Here is a 22,420-nt window from a genome sequence, read left to right on the forward strand (position 1 = left end):
TTTACCTGGACTTTTAAAAGAAGCCTATTTTGTAATTTTAAGGCATTTCACTTAAACAATAGGCTTTCATTAACACAATAAAATCCTTGCTTCTACACAATAGTGAGGCCTTTACTTATTAGTTCTTTTGGTAAGAGATGATTCCCCTTGTAAGAGTGAGGGTCTGTTAACACCAACAATTGATACTGGCCTCATGGTAAATTTAAAAGAACAGACACATAGTCAGAAATGTTATGTTTTTAAAGAAATACCTCAAGCTTCAGAATGTTCTTTTTTCAGTCAGGTTCCAGATGTTTCATGTCTGAGTACTTCTTTACAATACCACATTTTAAAGGCTAATTGTTTCAGTATCACGTGCATTGCTCAGAAAACAAACGCACAGTGAAGGGTTCCCACGGTTGTACATACCCAGGGCTAGTATGTTCAGCAATTATCATAGACGGGTGACCGGAGCGAAACACCACATTAATTGTTTTATATTGAGGAATTGACATTTAAAAAGGGCCAAAAGCTTTCAAAAATGTGAGTCAGATTAATATGTCTCCCTAAACCGCATTAAAATGTTGGCTAAACTCTTACTCATTTATTTAAGATGAATAATAATAATAGATGATCAGATTATTGGATCGATACTTGAAATCATTGAGGAATAATTCAAACAATAAAAAAATGTGCGTGTGGCAGTTTTAGTTAAAGGTGGGGTGCATCAATGAGGTGTTAACAGTAGAATATTTTCTCTCTTAGGAATGTGTTGACAATCCCCCAACTGATTTTAAAGTTCTCAACATCGGTCTGCTTAATTTCACCTGCACTCCATCAACCATCTTTGCCCCCACTCGCTCCCCACACGACTACCATCCTCATCCATTGCCTTGTCACCTTTCGCCTTCACTATTGCAATTACCTCCTCTACAGCCTACCTCTAAAGTCCCTCCATAGACTACAGCTGGTCCAGAACTGCCTGCAATAACACCAAAACTCCCTCGCCACCACATCACCCCTGTCCTTCAACAACTCCACTAGACCCTAATCAATGAAAGAATCACCTACAAAATCCTTCTGTCTACCTACAAGGCCAGCCATAACTTCAGCCCAACTTTTCTGACCTTCTACACATTTCAAGCCCATACAATACCATAGAAGTCACAGTACCCACTGCCCGTCACAGCACTATGGAGAGCAGCGCTTTCAGCCGATCTGCCCCCCAGCTCTAGAACTCTTTAGCACCTGACCTCCGGAATTCCACCACCATGTCCATCTTTAAATCTGGACTCAAAACACTTCTCTTCCGACTTGCCTATACATAATAGACGGCTTCACATGCCGCCCCCCTCCTTTTTCATTGCGAGTTTGAGCACCACTTCTACCGTAAAATCCGGACTATAGAGCGCACCTGATTATAAGCCGCACCCACCACTTTTTAAGTGATTTTCCACGTTTGTACTTACACAAGCCGCACCTGTGTATAAGCCGCGTGCGCCCGCATTTATAACTTGTGACACGATCACAAGTTTAATCCAGACCAGGCTGCAAGTTCCACGATTGTGATTTTGTAGAGGTTTATTGTTCTATACTCTTTATCAATTATCCATTATCGGTCAAATCATAATACACTATAAAGCCAATAGGCCGAGACACTTGCTCCCAGCCAAGAGGCTGAGTCAAGGTCCTAGCCTCCTACCGACACAATCCAAAAGTCAATAGTACACAATCCTAGAACCACAGTCGGCATCATGAATGGAAAATGATACCCGTAATTAACGTATGATGCAGACTTGTAAAGTCTGGGTCACGTTGAAAGTAATCCAAGGAAACAAAATGTATATTTCTAAAGTTAAGGGTGGGAAAAATATATATCCACTATTGTCCGCTGCGACAACAGACAGATCTACCAGTAACTCAGCTTTACCCCACTTCCCATCAGTCCGCGTTTGCTCCGCCCCTTCTTTTTGATCTGCCCGTAGAACACATAACAGAATAAATCTCTAAAATAAATACATTACAAAAATATACAGTTGCAAATACTATTATACATGGTTACACATATTTACGGAGAAAGACGGTACACCGAGAGAGTTTTCCCAACACGCTAGTAGGATCACGCTCGCAATACATCAAACATGCCTCTCAAAAAAATGAAAAAATATCCAATTCCAAAAACGTATATTAAATAACATTTTAACACACGTTTGACAAGCACTGCTGTAGAACATTGTGTCACAATAATGTAAGTGCAAACTAATATTCTGTTTCAGGGATTGAAATGAATAATAATAGATTATTGATTACTGGATTGATACATGAAACAATTGACAAATGATACAAACAGTAAAATATTTGCGTGTGGCAGCCTTAGTTAAGTATGGGGTGCATCGTTGGAAGTGTCCTTAAAAAGTTGAAAGTACAATATTTTCTCTATTAAGTATATTAACGCTAAGCTAATGCTAAGCTACTATTAAAATCGTTCTGGTAAGTATAGAAAACTTTTGTGTGAATTGTATGTTTAATGCACTCAATGGTTCTGTAAATATGGAGAAAGTTTGTGTGGTGTTAGTTTGTGTTATTTTTGTGTGTTTGATGTAGGCAGTCAGATCAGGAGGCTTCTCCTTCTACTTGTAACCATGTAAACCAGTGATATCCTTTTCATGTCGGGGAGCAATGCCAAACCCCCCAAAAAACAGTCTGGAGAGGGATGGGCGCCGCCTGGCTGTACCTGCCCAAGACACACTACATGATGGACAACAACAAATGACTCTTGATACTGGCTTGGTCATCGTCCAGGTCAAAAAGGGCCGCGCCCTTCGCCAACTACCAGGTCGCAGCTGATCAACTGTCCAGAGTTGTTTCTTCGATATTGATGATAACACGTCACCCATGTCCATGCCAAATCTACGCCTTTTGGCACAATTGCCCTAAATAAAAACTCAAGTGTCTTATCAGCCTGAATGTGTTGTGATGTCTTGAACTGACATCTTATGCAGTCCACAGCCAACATTTTTAACATAGCATCACTTTTTGCTCGTCTCGTTCCATGGTCGCAGTGAACGGCTACATATGCTATGTTAAACTGCCTCGTCTTACCCCTTTCTCTTTGCCTGGCTTCGCCTCCGTGTACAATATTTTTTTCATAGGGTCACTTGGGGGTCTGCTCCACTTTGTGTTTACACTTCATGCGCAAAGGTTATACTCTGTGCTTTATGAATGGTGTGGAGGCAAAATGTAAACAAAACACTCTGCAAATGAGAACGCCGCTGAGCCCTAGTTTAGTGGAGGAGCAATTGCACTTGATTCTGGGAAAGTTAAAAAAAAGTTCCCCAAACTTAAATGTGCCCGTGCCCTCCTTTAAGGAGCCTTGCGCCTCCTGAGGGGGGCTCGCCCCACTATTTGAGAGCCACTGCTTTAAATTTTCCATTATGTGTTAGCAATAGGCTAAAAGACTCCAACAACAATTTAAGCAAGCACAATTCTTCAACACATTAATTAATATTAGCATTAAGTCTTACCACACCATCCAGAAACTTGACACATCGCCTCAACTCAGGTCGGGTGTCACAAAACTGCCGAAAAAGCAAACGTCCAATGGGCTGCCTTTCGCATAGACTGCTGTAGTCTTTCTCTGATGGAGAAACAAAGGGAGAAAAAGTACATGGAGGCATGGTTTGTACTAAAAACATTTTCAAATTTCACTGAAGTTGATAGAGAGCTACACCAACGACATATATTCTTACAATCTTAGTCTGGGCCACAGACCAAGAGGAATGGTGGTATGGGGGTTCAGTTTGTTTCTCCCAAAAATCAACTAAATTCAAATAAGAGGTTGACCGATAATCGGCAGGCACCAATATTTGGGAATTTGACGGATATCGGTATCGGCATTTCTATTTATTTGACGGGCCGATTATTAAGTCTAATATGCAGCAAAGACTCTCACTCCCTTGCTTCTAATTTAAGTCATGTTGGTTTTAATGATTTTTTTTTTATTGCAAAACAAATCAGGGAACTATTTACCTTTTTATGTACCTTTATCCCCAATTGCTGGTAAGCCTTATTTTATTTCCGGCAACTCTTAGTTTTTGGTTTAAGTGAAAGATTAGTCATGTTAGTTGTGTTGAAATTCTAATTTATTGTAAAATATTTCAGGGAGGCACTTAATTCTTATTTGAATTTATAACAAATATGCTTCATTTCTTTTTGCATAATAAAAATGATTGTGCTAATTTTGAGGATTTTACAGCAAATTAATATTGGTTCTAAAAATTAGTTATCAGCCTCCACTTAATACGAGTAATAGGTATCGGCCTATGAAAAACCCAATATCAGGGGATCCCTAATATTGACTTGTTTATTAATTTAGTCTTTTTTCTATGTCTCCATAAAGACAAACTGATATCTGCGCTTACAATTTCTTATATAGCACTGTATTTGCAGCTGTTTAGATAAATCCATTTCCTTGAGAAAGTATATCACGGTATAATCAGTAGCTCTAGCAAAACCCAGTTAAAAGGTCTTCCCCTCTGAGAAATTGTCTGTTTTTCTTTTTTTTTACAGAAAACCGCATTATGCATCACAATGAGACGCAACAGTAACACAATAGTGTGGTTGTAATCTTCAGTTCTCATGATCCAAGGCATAGCACGCTATGACAAACACCGCTCGAGTCGTTGTCTTGGGGGGTCACCGATGACGAGAAATGCTGCGAGTATCCATACAAAGAAAAACTCGAGATACATGTGAAAGGCAGATTTCTATCATCTAAATCATAACCTGTGTCAAATATATTGAAAAAAAGACAGATGGAAATCACACCTGCAAAAAAAAGTATTTTGTGATATTTTTTTCATTTATCAAGTGCACCAGCCCACACATAGAATTTAAAGTAATGACTAGGGGTTGCACAAAAATTAAACGTGCAAATTCTCAGAATAGATCACTGATCACTGATATGGTTTGATGCTCTTACCATTGCTATCCGGTTTGAACTTCGTTTCCACCATTGTTATGCAATTGTGGTCAGCAGCAAAATGTTTTATCTGATCTGTAATTACACAAATATGGTAAAGCATTTCTATATAGAAATGCTTTACCATATTTGTGTAATTACAGATCAGATATATTGTGATTTAACCACCATATCGTGTTAGGAGTTGGCATCACTAAGTTGTTTGCAGGTCAATTTTCACTACCTCAGTCCTGCCCAACAAAAAGAAAGGAGTATCTCTCAATACAGACTCTCCCCTACCAACGAACGAGATCCAGACGATCGTTCGTAAGTTGAATTTGTTCGTAAGTTGCTTCAGTGCTATATTTTGTATCTTTTAGGTTTATTTAAGTATGTTTAAGGTTTGTATAAGTTACCTGTATTGCTTTTGACTAAAAAATAAACATTTCATAAAATATGCTCTAAAAAGATAAATAAAGTTAGGTTTAATTTATTTTTGGAAGATGGGCTTCAAGAATTTGGCTAGTTAATATACTTAAAATAATATGGTCTATAACGTTACAAAGCGGGCTAAATCTAAAGCAGGGTACCAAAAACAAAGCTACACATTAGGAGTTGACATTCTGTGGTCTGTGAAGCCCTTTGAAACTTCTTGTGATTAAGGGCTATACAAATAAACATGACTTGACTTGACTATAAAGATAAATAAAGTTAAATTTAACTTACTTTTGGGAGAGTTAAGCGACTTCTTCCTCCGCGGTAAAAAGTGGACGAAAAAAAGAAATCTAACCATTTTCTCAACCGCATCAAGCTTTCTTATTCCACTTTCATTTCAAAAGAAAGGCGCAGTGGTTAGCGCTTGTGCGGCACAGTTCATGTCATGGGAACCTGTCGTGGGTTCAAATCCAGCTCCAGACTTCCTGTGCGGAGTTTGTATGTTCTCCCCGTGCTTGCGTGGGTTTCCTCCGGGCACTCCGGTTTCCTCCCACGTTCCAAAAACATGCATTTCAGGTGAATTGGCCGGTCCAAATTGTCCCTAGGTGTGAATGAGCGAATGAGTTGTCTGTCCCTGTGTGCCCTGCGATTGGCTGGCAACCAGTTCAGGGTGTCCCCTGCCCAATGCCCGGAGATGGCTGGGATGGGCTCCAGCACCCCCGCGACCCTTCTGAGGATAAGAGGTGCAGCTAATGAGATGAGATTTCAAAAGAAATGGCTCCCTCTTCTTTACACTTAACACCAACCATATTGAATGGATGCACGCGATATTAAACAATAAAAATGTCAAAGTTCCTAGCATGCTGGAGATACAGTATAGAATGTTTACACATGATCTAGGAAGAAGTGGATTTCTTCTTCAGGGTGGATGCTGGGTGACCTCTCACAGTGCCACACGCCGGGAGTGGCGGAAAGAAGCTGTACAGTGCTGTCCTGTACTCAGAAAAAGGTGCACACAATACAAAATCTAACTTACAGCAAAGTCCGGATATTTTTCGACATCCCAAAAAAGATGTTTGTATTTACTGTTTATCGTAAATTGAATGGTTGTAAGTAGGGGAGCGTCTGTATACTGCCTTTACACGACCATAGGGTGCACCTGATTATCGGGCGCGGGTTCCCCCTGCTGCGGCTGCCCCCTGCTGCGGCTGCCCCCTGCTGCGGCTGCCTCACAACACAGACAAGCATACAAGTATACATATTTAAGAATACAGCGGGAGCAAAACTAAGTTTGGTTGTGGTTTATTCAAGTATTGATTACAAAGTCAAACACTCAGATAAAACAAAATGGCAAATAAGAGCACCGTAATGATATCAGCTTCCTCCACTTGATGCATTAATCTTCAATTCTTTTGCAGCTGCTCGGTTTCCATGTTCTTTCGAGTTGCGTATAAATAAACTACCACGGCGGACAAAACCACAGAAACCATTCAAAGGAGGGAAAGTGAGGTTTCGGATTTAATAGATATTGGAGGGGACAACTCTGTTCAGCCTTCTGTATCACAATAAATTTCAAATCGCTAGATACGTTACGCCGTTAGGCTTCATGAGTACTTTTGCAAACAACTCATGCATTTCATGCGTCGTCACGTGTCCTCCTCTGCACATGCGGGACACTTGTTGTGTTCAATCAAGAGATGCATAGAAGTCACAAGAGATCCCATACAGGTCACATTTAGTTGGAAATGTGAATGATTTCACGAAAACATCGGGTTCCACCCAAAATCAGAATTAATCATTAGGCTCTGCAGTGTGAGCCTAGCCTTATATATATGCCCACCCCTCGCCCCTTAGCGGTGACGCCCACACTTTACTCTTATGCAGCCTCATGGTGTCCTCAACCAAGTTGGCAGCCCTACATCACACAAAAACACAGGGCACACTGCACGGTAGGGCATGCCAGACAATTTGAAGAAAAACTGAAACTTAATGTGTGGCTTATGGTCGTGAAAATATGGTGGTTACTATAACATCGTAACAAACATTATACATATTTGCATTGCTATTTGACTTTATGCCCCAAAAGAAAACAAACCAGTTATTACAGTTTATAATTTTGAAACGGGTCACAAAGGGTTAAAATTTGATTTTTTTTTTTTCCTGGTCCTTTCCCAGTGTGATTTATAACAAACTCAGGAAAATGTATTAGGTTCAACAAATTAGGAATGTGAGATGTATTATTCAACGTTAGTTCAGCTTACAACTAATCAAATACAGTACATGAGTACTTCTGCCACCTCCATCTAAAGTATGTGGAGACGTGATATATACAAGGACAAACATGCAAAATAAAATGTACCGAACCAGCTGTACAGGCAGAGAGAATTTGGTGGGGGAAGGGTGACAGTCTCTTATTACAGACGTTTTTTTGTGTCGTTACACACCTGAAATGCTCTTTAGTCATAATATGTTTGTGATATCATAAGTTTTAAAAAAGGAAAGAAGAAGCTACCAAACAAGGAAGTTGACAGCTTCCTGCCCATCTCTTTCTCAAGAGCGTGTAATAGACTCCAGCTTTCGTAATAACAGACACATCGAGATGTACCACAAAACGTAAGGGAATGTTCTGAAAATACTTCCTTTCTGCTATCCATAGTATGCCATGAGCTAGCTATTTGACTCATTCAAATTTAGAGCCCATTTGCATGGCAAGGAAGCCAAGAACACTCCTCGCACTCTCTGGTGGGGAAACAATTATGGTCGATGTTATGTTTTTTTTCGGGGTTTTTTTGGGGGGGGGGGGTGTTCGGTCTAAGGTTCTTTTAAGAATGGCATGCTAAATAACAATTTATTTATTTTCAAAACACAATAACTACACAGTATTAAATAGTTAAGTATAGTCAAGATCCTTGCACATCTGTTTCTCTGCACTATTGTACTTACAGCGTTATTGTTACAGTGTTATTGTTACTGTTTACCTGACTTGTTTACCTGACTGCCCTTTATTGTTACTGTTTACCTGACTTGTTTACCTGACTGCCCTTTTTGCACATCTGGTTAGCTGCTCCTCTTGCACTATTTGCGCTACTGTAAAATACTATACATAGCCATAATTATTAGTATATTATTAGTACTCAATACTCCAACTCAATACAACACTTTATTTATATCTGTACATTCAAGGAAACTGTGCGGGTCAGATGTATCGACATTTCGTTCTGTATACACGTGTACTAGAATGACAATAAAGTAGATCTGAATCTGAATCTGAATATATATATATGTATCTATATATGTATATTATATATAATTGGCTGGCAACCAGTTCAGGGTGTCTCCTGCCCACTGCCCGATGATTGCTGGGATGGGCTCCAGCACCCCCGCGACTCTACTGAGGATAAGCGGTGCAGCTGATGAGATGATATATATATATATATATATATATATATACATATACACGTTAATAAATAGTTGCGTCAGGCAGAAATGCGCAGCAGTAAGACTCACATCCTGTATTTCCATTAGGATTCTGAAATAAACAAATTTTAGTTTCTATATGAAAAAGCTTACCAGTTGTTTGTCGTAGCTCTTCACATAAACTAATGTGAGGGAACTGCAGCATCTGCTTCCATTTCTTGCTCTTTCCTTTCCTGTTTCCACCGCCTCCTGAAAACAACAACATAAATAATGTCAATTAGTTCAATGAAATACTACCGATGAAGGCTATAAATAAGTGGTTGTAACAGGGTTCAAACGCTGTCGCAAAGGTGAATGCGCCAAACTCTTACCACTGGACACATGAAATGGCATTGGGTTTTATCTCACTATCACACTATCCATGGAATCACAGACTAATATTTATTTAGTTGTGGATTTCTTGTGGATGTTATAATAACAATAAATTTGCCACTTACAATGCTTAAAATATAAGAATAAAAAAGAGTTTATTGTCATTTTAACTACTGTTGGTCACGTTACTTTAAAAAAAAAAAACTAATGAGTAATAGTTACTTTTTACTTCTTTCAAAAAGTAACTGAGTGAGTAACTGAATTACTCTATGGTATAAGTAACTACTTACCATGGAAAGTAACCATTTCCATTACAAAATGTTGTTGTAAGTCAAAAAAATTGACTTTTTCTGAGCATTATTCAAGTCAATTGAATAAAAAGATCAGACAGGTTGTTGTTAAGGCTCAACCGATATGTGTTTTTCAGGGCTGATACCGATACCATTTATTAGTATTATAGCTGATATTTGGAGCAGATATTTGTTTGCTGTAAAAGCTTAGAAAATTGCGTAGGAAATTTTTGATAAGGAAAAAGAAACAGAATATTCGTTATCAATTTAACTAAAATGTTAATAACTCTCTGAAACCATTTGCAGTTTATAAATAACAATTTTAAGTAAAAATGCAAAAAAACAGATTAGGCTTAGCAGCAACTTGTATAAAAGGTACATAAATAACTAAATAGCTCCCTGATATATATATTTTTTAACTTTAGACAAAAAGTACATGAAAATTTCAACGAAGCTAGCGAATGTAAGTGTGTTTTAGAACCATACTAATATTATGGTAAGAGAGCTAATTACTTCCACTTTAGCCTACTGTTTCTGCTCTCTCTCAATCACAAACACACACACGCCTGATTGACGAACTAATGTTATAAAAAGAGCCGATACATCAGTCTCTGAACATTTCTCTCTGAAACAAGTTAAACACACTTTTTATGCCCTCTCTTAATCGCAAACGTGCATTTATGTCACTGACAAGGGAAAGTTTGCGAAGGTTTTTTCTCTAATGTTACTGCTTTAGTGGCTCTCTATTTAGAAGGTGCGTGGTGGGTATCGGAGAGGGAAGGGAAGTGAAGGGAAGAGCGTTTCTAAGAGCAAAAGAGTTTCAGGTGGGTCAATCTGTGACTTAATAATCATTGGCAAAAAGAAAAAAAAAAGCTGATATCGATATCCGTCAAATTCCCGAATATCGGTGCCGATATTCGGCTCGGTGGATAACCTTTAGTAGTTGTGTTATAGAACCTTGTAATATTTATTGCAGCTCAACAGCAACAGATTTATCTTACATTTTTTGAGCAACAAAAAAAATCAACAATAAACAATATAATGAAATAAAAGTCAGCATGTACATTAACATGCACAGAAATGTCTGAACAAGCAGATAAACGTACACACTAAAATGCAAGCAATCATGCACAAAAACGTACATAACCACGCAAAACGTACATAAACAAACAAAACGTAAGTTAACAAAAACATACGTAAATACACAAAAAACATAAGTTAACACAAAAACGTACGTCAACATATAAAACCTGCATTAACACATAAAACTTACGTAAGCACAAGCTCAAATAACAAGCGCAAATAACTCCGTTATTCCCAACACTAATTGTAACATGAGAAACACACAACAAAATTAACATTCGTCTCTGCTTCAATGACTAAAAATAGTGCGATAATGAGATCTATTGCCTTTTCGCAAGTCTTCTACTGTATACCACTGGAGGTCTAGTGTTCTGAAAACCAAGCTGATTTTGGACCTGTTAAGTGTGGCGTTTATTTGCAACAAAAGAAAATGCCTGGGCAAAAATTTCTCAATCATCATCATTTTTGAAGATGGATGAATAATAAAAACCATCAAACACTTAGGTTGGAAACATACAGATAGTAATCAACACAGCCCAAAATATAATTGACGACTCTCTGCTCAGTCTAGAGGACATTCCCTTGCAATATCGTAGCCGAACCATCAACATTATAAAAGACTCTTCCCACTTCTTTGACCTGTTGCCCTCTGGTAGGCACTACATGTCATTTAAAACAAAGACAAACAGGCTCAGAGAAAGATTCTTCCCGAGGGCCATCACCACCCTACACGAGCGCACAAACCTATGAAAACATATCTTGGGATTTATTTTGGATTTTTCTTCTTTTGTTGCTGCTAAATGGTATTGCAAGAAACTGAAAATACATACCTTGTGACTTATTTTGGAGATGCATATTACATGTTTACCCTTGAGTCCCGTGTCTAATCTCATTGCATACAATGTTTATTATGTTGTTATCAAGGACAATAAAGACAATGAAATTCAATTTAATTGTGGCTAAGCCTTACTAGGGGCCGTTGAAAGTACTCGGAAGTGGTGATAATAAAAAAGTGACACTGATAAAACTCACTCATATACTTAAAATATACCTGATCAGCAAAAACAGTAGAAGAGACAATGACTTCAGTTTGTTTATTACAACTTGCCTTTATTACAGTTATTGTAAAACCATTATCGACAATTAAAAAGGCAGGTATGAAGGAGGAAATACTATTTTGCAAAATGAATAATCACAATTTCCACGATAAATAAATCTGGCTAATTTGTAAAAACTCACAAAAACATATCTGATACAATTTGATTTTGAAAAACAAAAAGTGCTCTATATTTTACCAAGTTTAAAGGCAAAAATATCCAACGAGCCATCCTTGAATGCAGTTTGCGTTAAACTATTACTGATCAAGATGAAAAGTGTACGGACGAAATAACATACATAGTGTAGATCAAATAAGGGACACTGTCAAGAACTAAACCACTAAAGAAATGTCCTGCCCTGTAACAGGCTAAGCGCTGCTGCTTAAAAGCATCAAGGTGGTGCTCCGAGTAACTTGTTTTGAAGGCTTTTCGAAGTGTTGCTTGTAAATCTGACTGACAGCAAAAGTCAAGCTTAACATGACAAAGTGGTGTATTGGTAGTGAAATCCGAGATAAAATGGGTAGATAGAAAATGGCTGACATAGGGGCGAAACAAAAGCGATCTGACATACAGATTGAAACCAGGCTAGCGTTTGATGTTCTATTTATATTATTATGTGATTGGGATGGATACATGTGTAGATGAAGATAAGAAAATTTAATTTTTTCTAGCAGACGTGCTAGCAACCAACTCATTGGCATTTGCTGTGCGCTAAAAGACGCTTGGATTATCACGTACCATATTTTCCGTACTATAAACCACACTGGATTATAAAGCGTACCATCCAAAACAGTTTTTTTTTAAAATATTTTTTATAAATAAGGCGCACCAGACTATAAGGCATATTAACTGATTCAATGCCAGATGTTCTTCTCAAATTGGGACAGGGTTCCTACAACTTAAGGCAAGTTAAGGGCTATATAAATAAACATGACGTAACTCAAATTTAAGACTTTTTAATACTTTTTTAATGCCTTTTGGAATCAAATTTTGACCAATTCGACAAAAAAAAAAATTATGCACACAATACATCGTGCCTTGTACACATTACCTGGCACAGCTTATAGCCATGGCGAAAAACGTATTTAAAAAAACTTGTAATTAAATTTACATTTGGTCCAAAGTAAAAGTCTCCGTCAGAAGTTGCGCTGAGTATTGTGGGTAGACCGAAGAAATGTGACTGCTCCAAAAGGCCCGACTGAAACCACATCCCCCAATTTGACAGTTTTGTTAATGTGGTCACCTGATGATTTTGACGAGGGTAAAATCGGTCAATTATTAAAAAAGACAGTTGATAAATGTTCCTAAATCTTTTAATGTGTTTAAAATTTTAAGACTTTTGAAAATTGGATTCAAGAAAATCTAATGCCAATTTAGGCCTTTTTCTTAGAATAAGGAATTCAATGCCTTTTAAGACTTTTCAAGGATCAGCGGGAACCCTGAGGGAGAACCGGTGCCAGCCGATTTTTGCCATTTTGACTGATTTTTGATTGCCCACAGAAAATGTAGTAATGGACCCTCATATTTCATTAGAAAGAAACATATGTTTCTAGCTTTTGCCATTATTTAATAAACAACAGAGAAACATTAATAAGTTGCTTAAAAATCTTACTTTCTAAAAAAAAAAAAAAAACACAGAAAAGCGTCTTATTGTGAAAGAATGCATTTCAAGCAAAACTTTCACTCTGTTGCTTTTTTTTCTATTTTTAGCATTAGTAATACCTCTGATATCTAAACAATGCTTTCCATAGACACAAAGGCATTACACTTGCAAAATATCATTTAATTGTAAGAACACTGAACTAACTCATGATATACATATATCCCTCAGTTTTTGGGTAAGCATAAATGACGCATGAACTGTGCAACAAGAACTTTCAGAAAATTGCGGTCACCACAGCGATCGCGTTCTCTCTAGTGAAGCGTTACTGCTGACATGCACGAAATGGCATGCCTATCTCAACACACTTTTTCACGATTTCACTTGCCATTTGATCAAACCCACTCTTGCCATCATTCCCAGAGGCTTGATGCTTACGAATGAGCAACGCCAAACTCTTAATAGTTATCTTAAATAAAACGAGAAAAAGGTATTCTTGCGTTTTGGCACTGAAGGGGCGATGCTTATGAAAATAAATGTATACTTCATGGCATGAAAAGACAGCTTTAAAGCTACGGTTGCATCAAAAGAAACAAGAAAAAATACAAAAATATATTTCATACAACATAATTATCATGAAATCTGGTCTCACAACTAAAATTTAGCTAATCAATTCATAAACAGTTGCAGTATTTACAGACACTACCCTACTTAAGACCATTTGACTTACGAAAAAAACGGTAGATACGAATTTTTTTCGGGATGTCGAAAAATATTCGGACATTGCTGTAAGTTAGATTTTGTATTGTGTGCAACTTTTTCCAAGTAGAGGACAGTACTTTAGTGCTTCTTTCCGCCGTGTGGTGCTGTCAGAGGTAACCTAACATCCACCCCGAAGAAAAAAATCCGGCTTCTACTTCCGAGTTCATGTGTAATGTAAACACACTGCACTGTATCTCTAACACGCTAAGAACTTTGACATTTTTATTGTTTAAAATCTTGTGCATCCATTCGATATGGTTCGTGTGGTAGTTGATTTATACGCTACTTGAAAGAACATGGAAACAGAGCAGCTGCAAAAGAATTGAAGATTAATGAATCAAGTGGAGGAAGCTAATATCGTTACAGTGCTCTGTTTTATCCGTGTGTTTGACTTTGTAATCAATACTTAAATAAAGTACAAGCAAACTTAGTTTTGCTCCCGCTGTATTTTTAAATATGCATACTTGTATCCTTGTCTGTGTTGTAAGGCAGCCGAAGCAGGGGGCACCCGCGCCCGATAATCAGGTGCGCCCTTAGAACGTATTACATACAAAAACAGATGCGCAGACTGAGCCTTTTAACAAGGTGCACCCTATGGTCGTAAAAATGCTGTATACAGACGCTCCCGACTTACGACCATTCGACTTACGATGAACGGTAGATACGAAAAAAAATTGGGGGATGTCGAAAAATATCCGGACATTGCTGTAAGTTAGATTTTGTAATGTGTGCACCTTTTTCTGAGTACAGGACAGCGCTGTGAGAGGTCACCCAGCATCCACCCCGAAGAAGAGTTCGTGTGTTAACATTCTATACTGTATCTCCAGTGCACTAAGAACGTTGACATTTTTATTGTTTAGTATCTCTTGCATCCTCACTTCAATAGCAGTAATTTTGTAAGTCACTCACACAGTTAGGCTACTAATATTTTAATAGAAAATAAATTATCTTTAAGTTATTTCCAATTAGGACAAGACATAGACAATCTATTGTTTATGGGAGACACATGACACCAGAAAAACTACAAGCGGTAGTATAAATCTGTTGACAGGCTCGACTGTAACAAACAAAAAAGCAGCATAAAGAAATTGTTTGTTCTTAAGTCCATTGAACTCATTGGAAGCACACTTGTGTCACTAATAGGAAGCTTCTTGCCCTGAGGAAAGTTCAGTTTCAGCCATTAACGCTGAATGGGTTACCGTAAAGTGCTCTAAAGCAGATCAGATTACACTTGTGGTTGAAAAACTGCCATGATCAGTCTTGTTTTTTATTTTTCAAGTCAGTGAGATCTTAACCGTAACACAAAACTTAAGACTGCAATTTTTCAAAATTAATTTATTTCCTTTTTCAGAAACTAACAAATCAAGGCGAATTCAGCCACAAAAAGTCCTCTTATATTCATCTCATCTCATTAGCTGCACCGCTTATCCTCATTAGGGTCGCAGGGGGGCTGGAGCCCATCCCAGCCATCTCCGGGCAGTGGGCAGGGGACACCCTGAACTGGTTGCCAGCCAATCGCAGGGCACACGGGGACAGACAACTCACTCGCTCATTCACACCTAGGGACAATTTGGACCGGCCAATTCACCTGAAGTGCATGTTTTTGGAATGTGGGAGGAAACCGGAGTGCCCGGAGGAAACCCACGCAAGCACGGGGAGAACAAACAATATTGGTTTTGATTATTGTGGCGTTCTCATGAGGTGAAATTCGACATTTTAGGTAAACAAAGAAGACCATTCAGGAAACGGCTATCGTTTTTGTAGTATGTAAGGGTAACATTTACAATTTACGTTATAAATTTAAAGGTGGGATGTGTATTTTGAGGTGTGTCTTTTAAAAGTTGAAAAATAAAATATTTTCTCAATTAAAGGTGTGTTATCAATGCCCAACTGAGTTCAAAAAGCCTTTATAAAAAAAAAAAATCCACCGCACTCACCTGCTTTTATCTTACTTTTATCATCAGTGTTACACTGAGGGGAAGTATTTGAGGGGCTTGGGGGTACAGAGTGACATCACACATGGTTGTGGTTTATTTAATTGTAGGATGAAAATGGCAAAAGTGAGAAATGGACTGTTTCAAATACAGTCCTAATGCCAACCCAAACTCAAAAACAGATGACAAAGGAAGAATTTATTCGAGCGTGTCAAAGAATTTTACACACGTGCAACAAAAGGAGCTACAATGTGGATTTTAGCCAGAAGATTGGGTCAGCACGTAGAATATTTCAAAGTTACATACAGGTACAATGCCTTTAAATATTTTAATATTAGATGGTGAGTCCTAAAATATCGATGGTCTCTGCTCACCATCTCCTGGCTTAAAGTCATGTTGTATTTCTTAGATGCCCTCCAATAAACTTTTTGACATCTTTTGGGGGGCTTGGGATGGCATTTGGACAGTACTTGAAACAGACCTTTTCATGCTACATTAACAAAAAGTGCAATGACGAGCATAAAGTCACTGCCCTATCATTCTATCTAAATTGTTGCGTATCCCCTAACAGTGTTGCTTAAAGTAAGATATAGGCCAAGAGTGTCCATTTTTTTTCAGAAAGTGGGCCGTATTGGTTAGCTGAAAATGTATGAGGGGCGACTATTTAGCCTTTTTTAACATGCTTTTATAAATTCACCCTCTGTGAAACGTTTGCAATCCTTGCAGATTACCTTTGCGGCCTCGTGGCTCGCCTTCAAAGCATTTTCATTTGACTCGCAGGTCTCTTGAAAAAGTGCTTGCGTGCTGTTAAAATAGTTTCCAGTTGCTTTACATTTTCAGCGTTTGTTTCCAGTTAGCTTTCTGTAGTCGGATCGTTTTGTCTGGCAGTGCCTCTTGGTATTTAATTCTTTCAAGTTAGAGTCTCAAATAAGGCAATCACAGTTCTTTCGTATTTTGGTGAAAACAATACCCCAATTTCCACCTGTCCTGGAAGCTGCAGTCTTTGCAGTCAACTTTCCTTGTTTATATTTAAAGTTGCCATGTCGGAAATGGGGTGGGCTAAAATGATTTAAGGGTTATCGTTCTATCTTTTTTATTCATTATCCGTTATCCGTTATCGGTCAGTTCATAATACGCTACAAAGCCTAGGAGCCGGGACTCTTACTCTCAGCCAAAAGGCCAAGCCAAGGTCCTAGCCTTAAAGCCTTGCTGCGATTATTGCGAATGCACCGTTCCCGGAGGTACTGCAATACCGGGCCGATGCGTGGAGTGGACAGAGCAAGCTCTTATTCCATCTCCGGATTGCAAAAATCACTGTGCATAAAATATTAAGCTCAAATACTCAGCTCAACAACCACATACCAATACATCCATAATGTCACGATCGTCCTTCATTAAAGTCCACAATGGGCTAAGGGCAACTGCCATCATCTGGTAAAATGGTGATTTTCTTTTAGTGTACAAATTTATTTTATAGTGTGGTCAACATTACTGACGGGTCACATACTACTAATTTTAGGACAGAGGCCGCTGGCAGGTAAAAATTTGATCATGGGCAGAAAATGGCCCCTTGGCCGTACTCTGGTCATGCATGATATAGGTAAGATAGGTGAGGCGGAAATTTTTTCAAAGGCTCTTTGAATTCATTTTGACAGTGCAATAGAGAAAAAAGCGCAGTCACACTAATCGATAGTTGCTTTTAGTTGATGGAATGGGGTGAACCATCTTGAACGCTTACAGTGGATTTGTAGAAAAGAGTCATGTAACAACACCCGTGGCAGAAGTCTTTCTGAGAAACCAAACAAATAGATTGTGCAAACAACAATATCAGTAGATAAAACTACGGTCTGAATGGAATGTGGGTCCCTGTACCTGAGAAAGACTCGCATTTATAATGGAAAAACATTCCAATAAAAACATATTGTATTCAAGCTATAATGATAGATACAACTTATCCCAAAAAGGTATGAATTTAGGGGGGAAAAGTGTTTGATAGTATAACTTAAATGTTCAGTCGGCAGGTTATGTGAATTCCAGAATCACGAAGGACATAATCCCCTTTAAAAAGCAAGGTAAAAGTAAATACAGTAAAAGACATTATGGATATCATCACAATTGACGATAGCCAGTCTTTTGTCACTGCTCGCTACTGGCAAAACGCTCACGCCAGCGTAGACAACAGACAAAACCTGAGATTATATATAGCAATTTTCAGGAAGACATTGCTTGGAAAAAAAACACATCTCTCCTTTTCTCCGCTTTGACTCCAATCATAGTCAAACGCGTTGTGTTAAAATGTTGCTTTGATGCACTAAGACTAAATGGTAACAAATGATGACATCGATAACATTCAAACAAATTTGAGATCTCCCTTTAATATTTTTATGTTGTTACTTGATTTGCCTACTTTCTGTGTAAATTTACAAAGTGTTGTTACTAGCTACAACTAGTCGCCTCTTTCATGCTCCTTGACACTTTTCCGCAGACAGCTCAACGTTGTCATAGTTTATTTTTTAAAGAAAGACTGATATATTTATTTGGGTCGCCTTTTTTCAAAGGCAATGTGTTTTTTTCTTTTTGGGAAAATTCCTTGAAACCTTGGACAATTGGAAATCTTGGTGACCTGAGTGGCGAGCTAACCCAAACCACGAATCAGTCAAGAATCTGGTTCATATATGCTCCAAATCAAGGACAAGATTCATAATTGCGCTGAACATCAAGGTCATGGTAGGAATTGGATTTTTCATTGGATGTTGACTGGGGTCTGCTGAACTTTGAGAAACCAATGATACCCATGGATTTGGGTTTCCTTGAATAAGAGAACAAAGAAATTCTGTTTTCTTTACCTATTTGATTAACCTTTTTGTCATTAATTTGAAATGTCATTGAAATTTGAATTGTATTATTGTATGACTTTAAAATCTGACATGAAAACCAATTTAGGTTGCGCATAAAAGTATATTTTGCGACTAATTATAGATAACTAGTCAATAAACTGAAATAGAAATAAAACAGGGTTAATAAATTAAGATCAACCAAACTTTTAATTTTACATTTTAGACCTTAAACCAAATAAGATTGTTATTTTACTATAATTAAGTTAAATGTTGTCTACCGTCTTGTCCATTGTTCATTAAATAGCCTGCTTTCTTTCAAATTACTTTTGACTTTGGTTTTTCCTTTATCAATTTTACCACTCATCAAACCTAGAAGTAGTCCAGTAGCTTTTCTTCCCCCTGCCTAACAGCATAGGTGCTACAATTGTATTCCAGAATCATTTGTTGCTTTAAAGAAAATAAGAAAAATCACACATTGAATAGTAAAATTGAGACGAAAATAAATTGTGACTGAAAGTAATCTTGATAACAACACACAATGACACCACTATTATTCTACATCAACATGAACCTAAAATTGGATATCCAGGATTCCATAACCAATATCAATTCAAATGCAAGCCGTAGTTATGACACAAAAAAGTCAAATTCAACAATCCGCGACAACCCACAACCCGCAATATCCTGTTTCGCAAAGCAACAGGACGGTGCTGCAACATCGACCAGGGGAAACTTGAAGTCTCGATAATAGCATTTCACAAACTAAGTCATTTAAAAAAATGACCGCTTGTTTGCTGAATACGTCATAGCATGCTAAACAGTAAGTTTATGCATTGTAATAGGTTGAAGATGACAAATTTGATCTTTTTTAACTGTGTCTTGCACTACAACACTGTACGTAATTGCTCGAAGAAAAGAGCTTTCCAAATCAGTGACCAATGCATTACAACCAAATTTAATTGACGGATGAATAATTAGATAGTCAATAGTCTGTGGTATGTGAAATAAGTGTTTCGTTTTTTTGTATAACCCTCATTCTTCATTTTAAATAATATACTTGTTAATGGGGGCGTAGACGCCCCATTAAACTTTACATTTTTCAAATAGAATCTGGTACTTGAGCTAATTACATTGAGAGTCAAAATTATTGAGCAGGGTAAAGCATGCATGCTGAAATAAGTAGACATTTTGGTCTTAATAATAATTCTGGTTGTACACAATATTTGGTGTGTAAATGGCAGGAGAGGTAAACTAAATTAAAAAACCCTTAGGGGACAGTGAGTCTAATTTGACATCTAGATGCTGCTGTAGTATGTAGCTAAGCTAAGGAGGAGCAGTGCTAGGAGTGAAATAGACTGAACCATTTCAAGGCAGTGGAGTAGTTTCGACGCAGCATGGTTCCTGTTTTTGTTTTGTTTTACCTTTTTTAATCATATTCAAGCCAATCCTGTAACAACTTTGTTATACATAAAATCAATTGAAAATCCGAATGATGAATTTTCTTTCTCACACACTCTGCTCCAAGCTGTCATTACGCCATCTCCATCCTCACCTTCTCGTGCTTTCAAGAGGACCGTGTTGGCCACGATGTTTTCCAGCTCCATTATACCTCTGTTGATATTGTTAGCCAACACGCCGGGACCAAGCTCCGCAGAAGCCAACCGTCAGCCCCTTCCCGGCGGCGGATTCGTCCTTCCCCAAAGAGCCGCCGTCCACGGTGCACCAACAGGAGTTGGCCGGCCCGAATGGGAAAATTGAGCCCTCCGTCTCCGCTTTCCCACCACAGCCAGGTCCGATCACATCCGCACTTCTACGACCGCCTCTTACTCTTTCCTCCTTCATTTCAAAACAAAAGACTTCCGGAGTCTTCGAGCAAATACTTCAAAATAAAACAAAATAAAGAAAAATAAATAAAATTAATACAATAAAACACAAAACACAAAAGTAGAGGTAAGATCGGGCCTAAAAAGATCCAGCTCAACCCAGGCCCCACAAATTAACTTGATTTTCAGGAACGAGCCCGAAACAAACCCCAAATTACATATTTTATTTGTGAGGACTCAGAAGGAGGTGAGGTGATTTATGATAAGAAATCAAAGACTGTCTTTTGTAACAAATTCAAAGTTAAACATTTACAACTTTTATACTAATGTGTCTGCAGAGGTTACATTGAAGGTGGGGTGTTTCGTTTGAGGTGTCCTTAAAAAGTTGAAAGTTAAATATTTTCTCTATCGATTCATTCAAATTATTTGGTCCCCTCAGGGAATTTCATTTTCACCGACCGTACCAGGCGGGTACAGCCAGTGCTGTCACAGCAGAGGGTGCACCAAATAACCTATTTAAGGCACTTGGTATTCCCAGGCAGTCTCCCATACAAGTACTAACCCTGCTTGGCCTACCATGATCGCACTTTCTTAGGGTGGTATGGCCGTAAATAGGTCAATGTGTTAACGAGGTCTGCGTTCAAACAGCCCCTATGCTTTTTTTCATTGCACCTTTTTTGTTTTGTTTCTTACTTTGACTTTTACTAGGAAAACTGTGCATAACAAATATTACGCCCAGTTGCTCCTAGATAATTCAATCCCTGCACATAAATGATGCGGCACGGCCACTGAGTGGTTAGCGCGTCCACAGCACAGTTCTGAGTTCATGGGTTCAAATCCAGCTACCAGCCTTACTGTGCGGGGTTTGCATGTTCTCCTCATGCTTGCATGGGTTTACTCTGGGCAGTACGTTTTCATCCCACATTCCAAAAGCATGCATGTCAGGTTAATTAGCCGGTCCAAATTGTCCCTAGGTGTGAATGAGCGAGTGAGTTGTCCCTGTGACTGGCTGGCAATCAGTTCAGGGTGTCCTCTGCCTGCTGCCCAAAGACAGCTGGGATGAGCTCCAGCACTCCCGTGACCCTACTGAGGATAAGCGGTGCAGATAATGGCTGGATGGACGGATGCACATAATTTAATTAAAACATAGTATTCATTTCATGTTTTTTGAACATGAACCGTGATTCAATGTTTGTCATTGTTTCATCATTTTCTGACACAGGTATATTTGTATGATAAGTTCTGCTTGTTCGTGAAATCCGAAAAAGTGTTTCAACATTGTCCATCTGGGGGAGGGAAAGAGGGAGCAATGGCACCTTTTGTCTGCCTGAAAGAACAATGCTGTCCCAAAGTTGAGTCTTCTACAGGCACATCTAAATCAAATGCATTCTAATTATTTATTGTATTATTATTATTATTATAATTCTTGTTATTATTATTATTAAGTAGACTCTTTCCTTGGCTTTTTCAGTTTGTGGCCGTCGGAGTGGATGAACTGCTTACAAAACCCTTCAATCACTAGATCACGACTCCAGGGCAGAAACTTTTTGTGGTGGGAGATCAATGAAATCACCACAGGGTTTTTTTATATGGTGCATTAGGACACACGTTTTAGATTTTACTTCACGGACATAAGGCATGACGACAGAGGCTCCCATATTGTCAGGATGATTTAAATATTGATCTGGTCTTCACTCAGAACTTATAATGCAGTATTGAGTGGCTTTTTGTAAATGAAACAGCATCTTGCCGGGTTGTTCAGGCAATACGGAGGTTCCGCCGGCAAAAAAAAACAACAACCACAACATTCACTCACTCATTCATTGTCCAA

The 22,420-nt window shown here is 38.3% G+C and overlaps 1 protein-coding gene and 1 pseudogene across 1 annotated transcript in view; both read right to left on the minus strand.

Moving 5' to 3' along the window:
• Nucleotides 1-20,578, minus strand: part of grk6 (G protein-coupled receptor kinase 6) — a 60,806-nt gene extending 40,228 nt beyond the window's left edge. Inside the window, exons 1-3 of the mRNA XM_088320463.1 lie at nt 20,319-20,578; nt 8,945-9,040; nt 3,504-3,616 (exon numbers count right to left, since the gene is read on the minus strand). Of these exons, the coding sequence (XP_088176589.1) occupies nt 3,504-3,616; nt 8,945-9,040; nt 20,319-20,370 (261 nt within the window). The 5' untranslated portion in view covers nt 20,371-20,578. The remainder of the gene's footprint in view (nt 1-3,503; nt 3,617-8,944; nt 9,041-20,318) is intronic.
• On the minus strand, nt 17,149-17,266 carry LOC148349717 (U2 spliceosomal RNA; annotated as a pseudogene).
• Nucleotides 20,579-22,420: the final 1,842 nt, after the last annotated feature.

The sequence above is a fragment of the Urocampus carinirostris genome, chromosome 17 (assembly GCF_059441175.1).
Source record: "Urocampus carinirostris isolate Australia breed hairy pipefish chromosome 17, RoL_Ucar_1.0, whole genome shotgun sequence".
NCBI classification, from domain to species: domain Eukaryota; kingdom Metazoa; phylum Chordata; class Actinopteri; order Syngnathiformes; family Syngnathidae; genus Urocampus; species Urocampus carinirostris.